We start from the raw sequence: 9577 nt of genomic DNA on the forward strand, positions 1-9577 counted from the left end.
AGGAAGGAAGGAAGGAAGGAAGGAAGGAAGGAAGGAAGGAAGGAAGGAAGGAACACCTTACAGAAATAAATCAACACAAAATCCAAACCGAGAGCTAATATCACACATGGTAAAAACGATTGTTGATTCAAAATTGAGGGAGGAAGCAGATTTTCCCGACACCATCAGAACTGCAAAACTGACTCAAGAAAGCTGGATGTGCTGAAAATAACTGGTCAGAAGAGAATATCCACAGTCACAGTGGAAGAAGATATGATTGGTCGAATTTGGCACAGGCCAAAAAGCTTGAGGAATAAAATCCCCGTTGTAAAGTTTACATAGAAAACCGCTGATTCCTCATGAGAAAAACGTTCCAATAAATAAAAATGAAAATAGGCGGGAAAAAGTCCATTCGTTGCTTTGTATAGAAAGTTGATCAAGGAATTAAATCAACTTAGGTAGATGAAGGAATTACATTCTATTCACTCTGGAAATTTATTCCCCTTAAAAATTCATAAATGTTGGTATAATTCCGATTCTAAAAATGTTTCTACTCCTCAACCCAGTGGGTTGAGATGGTGGGGTAACAATGATGGGTTTAAAACTGGGGTCTCAGAACACCTTGGAATGGGTGGGCACTCATGCATATATGCAAACACATAGGCACGCACACACCTGTGGACCCCCCAACCGGGCCCACACAGCCACTTATTCTCAGGGTACCCAGCATGTCAGATGCCCAGGCTATCTGGTATCTCCTATCTACCCCTCCCAGGAGGGAACAATGGGGCCACTGTGACCCTCACAGGATTCTAGTGGCCTCACAATGTACCCCTGAGGTCACCACAGAGATAATCTTACCACCCCCCTGCACCCAAGGCACAAGTCTGTGGAGGCCAGAGTGGGTGATCATCCTTGGTCCTCCTCCTGGCTAGAGCCCTACGAGGAAGCCTCTGAGGGAAACCAGGAACTGGGAGGCACCTTATCCACCGAGAAACAACCCAGTGGAGACTTCCAGCCGCCATCCTGGAGGCCCTTGCACCCAGTTCCCTTCACCCACCCCAGGGAGAGATGCAGAAAGATACTTTGCTACCACCGCCATCTACACCCTCGGCCTCGAAGAGTGTCCTGGGTGCAGGCCGGCAGGCCAGCATGTCAGGAGTCCCCAGCAAGAGTGAGACTGGGTACCGCGCCTGCCCCAAAGCCCACCGGAAGCCCAGCATATCCAAGGTGATCCTGAGGGTTATGGCGGACAAGGGGGAACACAACCGCGTGTCCCTGAACACCCTGAAGAACGCTCTGATCGCCACGGGCTACAACATGACCCGCAACGCCTGGCGCCTCAAGAAAATACTCAAGGGGCTAGTGGACAAAGGCATGCTCAAGCAGGTGACTGGCAGGGGCACACTGGGCTCCTTCCGCATGGGCAAGAAGTTCGCCTCCAAGTTCAAGCCCAAGGCCAAGAGACGGCAGCAGAAGCAGCAGCACCAGCCTGGGCGGCGCCGGTCCGGGCAGCGCCGGTCCGGGCGGCGCCGGTCCGGGCAGCACAGGCTGCCCCTGAGCTCCAAACAGGGACATAAGCGGCTGATCAAGGGGGCACGCAGAGTGGCCAAATGTCGCCGCAATTAATGAGGCAGGCCTGGCAAGCAGGCAGAGGGGCCAGGCCCGCCACAGGCTCAGTGCAGTGAGAATAAAAGGAGCCTAACTTATTTAACACCTGCCTTCTGGAATCTCTGGGGTCCGAGGAAGTGGGGAAGGAAGCGGCTGGGGCACAGAGGAGGGATAAGGCCAGGGGTGCGGGAAACCTGGGCAAAATAAGGGTGACATGGATTTGGGAAGGGCTGGGGAAATTGAAAACGTCCACCGGCATTAGCTAGTCCAACCTCATCACAGGTGGAGAAACCGAGGCCAGACAGGGTCACAGTAATTGGGTGGCAGAATCCAACTGTGAGTCAGGACAGAAAACCAAGTGCCTGACTCACAGTGAAGTGTGTGTGGGTTTGTGTGTGTCGAAAGGCTCTTAAGTTGCTCCTCAAATCCTTTCCCCGAGACTGGCAGTAGACCCCCGACGCCTGGTCAGTTCCCCTCCCCTGTCCCATCTCATCTTAGGCTCTTCCACGGAGACTAAAAAATGGGAAGGCCAGGCCGGGATAAGTCATGCCCAGCATCTAGCCGGCCCAGGGCTGGAGTTCAGAGGCCAAGGGTGGCCCCTATCATCCCAGCAATCTGGTTGGTCTATGCTGCTCATGGAGGTTAAAGAGTCCAGCGTGACAGTGTGGGGGGCCCCTACCCCACCCCCAGCTTTCCCTTACTCACTCAGAGGTGGCCAGATCTCTCTTCAGCCTGCAGAAAAACAAAAGGAGGGATTAACTGTTATCCACAATCCCCTCCCGGTGCCAGGCAGAACCTGAGCCCTGAGCCCCCTAGAAAGCGGCCCCACCTTTTTCCTCGCTGAGTACCCCACTCCCCGAGGAGGTCTGGGTCCCCACACAGCACAAGCATCACAAAAAGTACCACAGGTTGAGCACCAGCCACACTGCCGTCCCTGTCCTCTGTCCCCACACTCACCGTCCCTCCCGCCGGCAGCACATGATGTAGGCCAGCAGTAGGGTGAGCAACAGGGCCACCAGCAGAGGTACCAGGAGGGTGACCAGAGCACTGGTCAGGAAGTCTCGGGCTGTGGCCTCAGTGGGTGGGCAGAAGAACGGGTCATGCTCCAGGATCCCATCCCCTGGAGTGGGCACCTCATCTGCGGGCTCTGGCACCGATTTATCCACCTGCTCAGAGAACCCAGGGCTGACTCAGGAGCAGCTGGCTGGACAGAGACCCCCAGGGGGACAGGGCAGGGGGGCTGGGGCACCACTTCCTACCACCTCATGCAACCACAGGCTCTCCTCCTGCCTGCCTCTCCCAGCTCAGGTGACCAAACAGGATAAGCACTGGACTAAGAGCCAGGAGAGAAATTCTCAGAGAGGCAGGACCATAGGATGGTTAGAGCACAGCTCTATGGCCCGACTGCCTAAGTTTGAATCCTGACTCAGTCAGACACGCAGGTCGCTGGGATGACTTGCCTCTTGGTGTCTCAGTTTCCTTGCCTGTAAAGTCAGAATGCTAATAGTGGTACCTGTCTCCTGGGGTGGTCATAAGGATAAAACGGGTTGAATGTATAGTGCCCAGCACTTAGCAAGTGCTCAAGACTGTTGTCGATTACCAGTCCCTGGCTGTGCTGTTGGTCAGTTCACAGGAACAGGGTACACTAGGGACCCTGGATACCTCAGCTCAGTCACCAAAGAGCAGTGGTAAACATCTCTGGTTTATGACGAACAGCTAGCTATCTGTTCATTACCGCAGGCGGATGAGCTAGGTGACACCTTAGAAGAAAGCTGACAGAGCTGTGACACCTTGGCAAAATCAAGGTTTTGGAACGGCTCCGTGGAAGTGATTTTTCTAGCTGTTAGGTCGGGCACTTTGGGGACTTCAGGCTCCAGAAGAGCCCTCGCCTGGGTTGTGGACTCTGTCGCCCTCTTGTGAGAGAAAATGGAACTTGTGTGTGGGTTGCAGGAAAAAGAGAGGATGGAGATAATCAGAGAAAGCAATAGAGGGACTGGGATGGGAAGGGGGAGGGGGGAGACTGTGATGGGAGCCATGCCCCATCCCCACCCTAGAGCCAGGGTCCCTCCTCACCAGAGACACATTGCACCAGTCAACACGGAAGTGAGGTGCCAAGGTGTCATAGCAGGACAGAAGTGGAGGCTGGTCCTGGGCACAGCGAGCATGGCTGTCGGGAGACGCCACCATCTTCAGGCAGGTGGAGAAGGGTGAGGCAGAGCCCACTTTGATGTACACCCTGGGCCCAGATAGAAGCCACTGTCAGCAAATTGGGAGGGCATCACTGAATGCTGGTGATTTGGAGGTTACAGGGGTCCCCTGAGATCTGGAGTTACGGTGAGAGGATGCAGGACAGCCCAGTCCTGGGGTGGCGGGGAGGGGAGTCTTATTTCCCCAGACATGTCCTCTGAAGGCTGGACCTTCAATGCCCTCAAGGGGCACAGGAAATGTGGAGTTTAGGATGACAAGGATTTGGGTGCAGGAAGGGCAAAAAGGAGATGAAAGGGTGGCCAGTGTTTTCATTTCTCCATTGACAAAGTCCTCACAGTACTACTGTTTTATATTATTTAAATCTTAACCCTCATAATGGTCTATACCGTGCTGAGTAGATGCTGTGGTCTGAAAATAATGAATAATAACAACTATGTGTAAAGCCAGATTGCGTACTCTACTAGAAAATGATCATATCTGTTGACAAATCCTTCAGTGAGCACAGTCATCCCTCTCACCCGTCAAAACCAAGTTTACCAAGCTACTCAAATATGAAAGAAGCAGCCACTAATTCACAAGTTTTCGAGAGCATTAATTATCAATTCTTTAGTTGGAAACTGATACCTCTCTTAACGAAGGAAGGAATTTTAGCAGAAAAGAAAAAAAGTGTGATGTCAAACAAAATGAATCAACAAGCTATATATATATATATATCTCCACACACACACATATATATGAAAATACTTTGAAAACAATGTATTTTAATTTTTTTGCAATAAAGTCTCTTATTTTGTTATTTTTTCATGTTTCATTATGTCCTTTTTAAAGTCCCTCTTTTTCGCTCTTTTATCTTTTACAGCAAAATTGCCTTATGAGCAATTAGTTATGCAGTGAAAATGTTTGCAGTAAAATGCTTGCAGTCAAAATGCTTACAGCAAAGATGTCTGGCAAAACTACCTAGAATCATGTGCGGAAGCACGAAGATGGGTAAAGCCCTACCTGGAAATTAGGGAAACCTGTGTTCCATGCCCACCACCCAGACAGAAGGCAAGCTGCCTCCTTCTCCTTCAGGAAGCCCTCCTGGGTTGCATGCTTACCCTTCCTTGCGACCTTCGATGGGAAGAGGGACACGGCCCCCACGGTCCAAGGCAGAGGTGATATTGAGCAGCTGGAACTCCCCAGGCTCCCAGAGGCCCCCCAAAGCTATGAGGAAGCGGCTGGCAGGTGTTGAGGGCAGGACCTCCTCCACATCATGGCTGCGCACCAGGAACTCAGCCTGGTATGGCAGCAGGGGTCCTGGAAAGGCCAGGTTGGCACCTCAGGATGCACCCAGTCCTACATGGATTCTTCCCAAGACTCCTCTGACTCAAGTTCCTCCTTATATCCCCTCAGACTTCTTCCTTCCTCCTAACACCCCGGACATCACAGGCCCCAAATACCCTTCCTGAACACTCACAGACTGTCCGCCGAACAGCCAAGAACACAGCTGCAGAGGCTTCCCAGGATGCCCTGCATCCCACTGCTTGCCAAGCCTCCCCTTCCACACACACCCTTCCAGATGGGGCAGGACAGGCGGTACCTTCTGGGTCCCCAATCAACAGCACCAGCCTCTGCTGGGTGGTGTCAAAGCTGTCCCGGTTGTAGGCTGTGACCTGGAGGGGACAGGGAAGAGGGCCCGGATGTGGGGTTAGGGGATAAAAGTGGTACAGCTGGGGACCTGGCAGGAGAGGACTGAGCTACTACCTAAGTAGGGGCATGTGGATTATGTGCATGAACGTGAGCCAACACCCACATGTGACACAGCTCCCTGGGGTCTCTGCTGGTACCTCGATGACCTGGCGTCCACGATCTTCCGGGGTGGGAGTACCATAGAGGAAGCCAGGATGGTGGGGGCTTCGCTGCGTATAGCGTAGCCAGCGAGGCAGGTCTGGGTGTCCCTGGAGGTGAGCATGGTAGGTGACAGGGATGGTGGGGGGGAGAGCTGGGGGAAGGGAAGAGAAGAGGTTGGAGGCACAAGGAGCTTTCACCAGCCCCAGGCCAGGCACCCCCAGCCCATGCCGCTGCCCATCAGGCCCTCTCACCGACGTGCTCAGGAAGGCGCAGGAAGGTTTCGTGGTCCAAGGTGTGCACGAAGACGCGGCCCACGAGGGGGTGCAGAGTGGTCTGCTGGGCCTCGGTGCCCCACAGCCCTGCTAAGAGACCTAAGGGGACCCCGCAGGCCCCAGACACAGACCAGCCTCAGTCCTGGGCATGGGATACACTCCCCTTCCCCCTGCCCCATGTCGCTGGTGCCCCTAAGGGACCGGGCCCAGGAGAATTGTGAGAGAAAGGGGCTCCTTTGCTGGCTCCCAGGAAAGGACAGAGTGGGGCCCTGTTGGTGCCTCACACGTCAATCAGTGATGGGACCTGGAGCTTCATTTGGTTTGGATTCGAGGGAGCCCCCCACTCCTCATTTTAGGTCCCCACTGAGGGTCCCAGTGAGCAGGGCCTGATGTTTGACTGAGAGGGCTGTGGGATTTCTGGTGTGCGATGTGTGTTGTGGGGGGGCGGTGGTGGTGGGGGGTAAGGGCACTTGGAAAAGACCCCAGTGTTGAGTGTCTGGGAGCCTAGAGGAGTGGTGGAGAGGGAAAGAGCCTTTAGAGGAGGGGGATAGCCATTCTGGGGCCCCCACCCACCTCCCCTAATATACAAGGGGAAAAGGGGCCTGCACTAGAGCTGAGCAAAGGGGTTCCTGAGGCCCAGAGAAAGTACTTGCCCCAGCGGGCGCTGCACCCTCCCAGGGCCAAATTTAGCCGGGACTTAGAAAGAAGCCAGCCTGATCTGCGCATTAAAGGGCCTGTGACACTCTGGGCCTATGCCGTCAGACCCACCCTGGCCTAGGACACCTCACCCTTCTGAGCTCCCAGCCCCCACATCCCAGGGCCCAGTCTCCAGCCCTAGTGCCCTGGAACCCCACAGCCGCAGCATTAACACCACAAAGTCCTTCCGACTCCTGCCTCACCCCTGAGAAAACTCCCCTGAGGAACTTCCTTTACTTCTATGTATGTCATCACCGCTAAATTCCTCCCCCTCATCCTGGGCCTCTCCCTGAAGAAGGCCCCAACTTGCCGGCAAGGAGAGGAATCCAGATCAGTGCGGCTGCCATGGTTGCCCAGGCCTGGCCAGCCCTGTGAGTGACAGAGACAGGAGCAGGGAGGAGGGGTGGGAGGAGGGATGGGGAGGTGTCCCAAAGCAGCTGGGCCCCAGTGAGGCGCTCCCCCTCCCCACCCAGAGCAGGCCCTGAATCTAGGGTGGACACCCTCCTCACGTGACAAGGTCCTTCCAATCAGCCCTTTCCAGTAGCCAGAGTAGTTTTCTAAACCACCAACCTGACAACTTTAGGCCCCCCTTAAAACCCTAATGTCTCCCACTGCCCTGAGTGCCCTAGCTGCTGGTGGCCTTCAGACCTTTCCTGTACTTGGCCATCCTGCCTAGAATCCCCTCCTCTACCCCGACAGCACACACACACACACACACACACACACACACACGCATGCACACACACACACTGCCCCAGGCTTCAGCCCAGCCTCACTCTGCCGTCCCCTGACCTGACACTCTCTCCTGGGTCTGCTCGCCTTTGCCCAAGCTGTGCCTTCTGCTTGGACTTCCCTTCCTGCCCTCATCCATGAGGTAAACTTTCACTCACCATTCAAAACTCAGCAAAGGCATTCCATCATCCCTGAAGCCTTTCCGTCCTGCCCTAGGCCAAGCTGGGTAGCCCTGAGCCCCTGTGACAGCCCAGCCACACCACTTTCTAGGGTGGACTAGGATCTTATTAATTTTAGATCCCTGGACCTGGGCCTGACAACTAGTAAGTGTAGGGGGCTAGATGACAGCTTCCTCAACAGCACACAAGGGCCCCATTCACCCAGCCCTTATCCCCAGACCAAGCACTCCCAACACATACCCTAGGTATAGAAGAGAGCGGTCTGGACAAGACCAGCCAGGAAGAGATGGTGGGGAGTGGGGCACAGGCTCGGAGGCCTGCAGGCCTGGACATGACTCCACCTTGACCACTTACCGGAGATGTGGCCTTGGAAGAGTCGATTGCCTTCTCTAGGCTCTGTTTCCACAACTACAAACTGGCAAGAATAGTGCCAATCTCTTGGTGTCCTTGTGTAGCACCCACAAAATCACAACTTCAGCATGTGTTAATGGAGCACCTACCATGTAGCAGGCACTGAAGATGCAGAGGTGAGCAGACACTTGCCCATGTGGGGCTTGCATGCTGGCGGGTAATGACAGCTAGCTCCTGCCTCCTACATGCTGATGGTTTGACATATATTTATATGGAGTAACTCATTCCATCCCACAGCAGTTCCATGAGGCAGGTGTTATCATATTATTATTGTCCCCATTTCACAGATAAGAAAACTGAGGCACAAGGGCTGTAAAACTTCCCCAAGGCCACACTACTAACCAGCTGAATGCATGTAAAGCACTCAGGCCAGTCCTGACTCAATCTATGGCACCACTTCCCCTTCCTTTCCACATCAGCCAAAGGATCCTAGTCCAGGTGTGAAAGGGGCAGGGTGCCCTCCTCCCTGGAGACTTCCCACTCAGAGCAGGCAGAGGGGCACCCTCCCCAGATGTCCTGAGGAGGAGGCAGGGGCCTATGGATACCAGTGTTCCAAAATTCTTGGTGTCTGTGTGAGCATCCCTCCTGACCTTGAAACAAAGGGCGTTGCCACCTCACCTCTATAACCGAACACCCAGGCAAAGACATCTGGGACCTGCTCTGGGTCAGGCCTGAAGGGGTGAGTGTTGGCCCATAGATTGGGGTGCCTGGTGAGCAGGTTTCTTAGTCCTTGTCTCTTCCTCTTTCTCCCCACATGATGGTCCCACCCGTCCCTGGACAGCCAGCAGATTCCAGAGTTAGCATCCATTCAGGCTCTTGCGCAAGGCGGCGTTTGTCCCAGAATCACCTTAGCACCTCTCTGCCTTCTCAGAGATGGAAGGCAAGAGGGAGAAAGGTTCTGGAGGCAGATGGAAACTCAGAGGGCTCTGGGGAAGCAGGCAGAGGTGCCAGGCCTCAGCCCCTCAGCAGCGCCATGTGACTCCCTCCTGCCCCCCTGCTGCTTCCCCCTGCTATTTTTAGAGCCACCCACTCATATCCTCAGCTGTCTTAAGGTGGCAGTGCCCGAACCCAGTGCCACCAAGCCCACAGAAGCCAGCCTTCCTTACTGATCCCTCTCTGCTTCCCCAAAACCAGAGGAAACAGAGACTATGTCAGGAACCAGCTGGAAGTCCCCTGAAAGTCTCCTCTGGCCCCTCAGGAGACCTCCGCACCTCAGAACTAACTGTCTGAATTGCAACCTGCTGCTGTAACACTCAGCACCTTCTACTCGTTGGGGCCTGGAATGTAGGGAGGAGGGTCAATGTCTTTAAATGTATTTTAGAAATTTTTGAAATAAGACAAAAGTATACAGATTAACATAATGAGCCCCCATATATCCATCACCCAGCTTCAACAATCAACTTATGGTCAGTCTCGTTTCATCTATACCTCTTTCAATTTTTCCCTATTTCATTGCCTCTGTCAATATTCCAGTGTGTACCTTTGAAAGAGAATGATTCTTTTTTAACATAATCACAATTATTATACTTAATCACACAATGAGACCTCAAAGTTAATAATAATTCCTTAATATAAGATCTCTAGTGTTCAAATTTCCAATTTCTCATAAATGTCATTTTGTTTTATTTATTACAATTTGTTTGAATCAGGATTCATATA

The 9577-nt window shown here is 53.4% G+C and overlaps 1 protein-coding gene across 2 annotated transcripts in view; it reads right to left on the reverse strand.

Moving 5' to 3' along the window:
• SGCA (sarcoglycan alpha) overlaps positions 1-6974 on the reverse strand; it is a 9538-nt gene extending 2564 nt beyond the window's left edge. Inside the window, exons 1-8 of one of the 2 annotated variants that reach the window (XM_011365073.1) lie at positions 6907-6974; positions 5880-5999; positions 5625-5779; positions 5378-5450; positions 4896-5094; positions 3664-3826; positions 2548-2756; positions 2296-2322 (exon numbers count right to left, since the gene is read on the reverse strand). In XM_011365073.1, coding sequence (XP_011363375.1) covers positions 2296-2322; positions 2548-2756; positions 3664-3826; positions 4896-5094; positions 5378-5450; positions 5625-5779; positions 5880-5999; positions 6907-6943 — 983 coding nt within the window. In that variant the 5' untranslated portion in view covers positions 6944-6974. The remainder of the gene's footprint in view (positions 1-2295; positions 2323-2547; positions 2757-3663; positions 3827-4895; positions 5095-5377; positions 5451-5624; positions 5780-5879; positions 6000-6906) is intronic. The other variant, XM_011365074.1, reaches the window with a different exon arrangement.
• Between the last annotated feature and the right edge of the window lie 2603 nt (positions 6975-9577).

The sequence above is a fragment of the Pteropus vampyrus genome, unplaced genomic scaffold, assembly GCF_000151845.1.
Source record: "Pteropus vampyrus isolate Shadow unplaced genomic scaffold, Pvam_2.0 Scaffold104, whole genome shotgun sequence".
In the NCBI taxonomy this organism is placed as follows: Eukaryota; Metazoa; Chordata; class Mammalia; order Chiroptera; family Pteropodidae; genus Pteropus; species Pteropus vampyrus.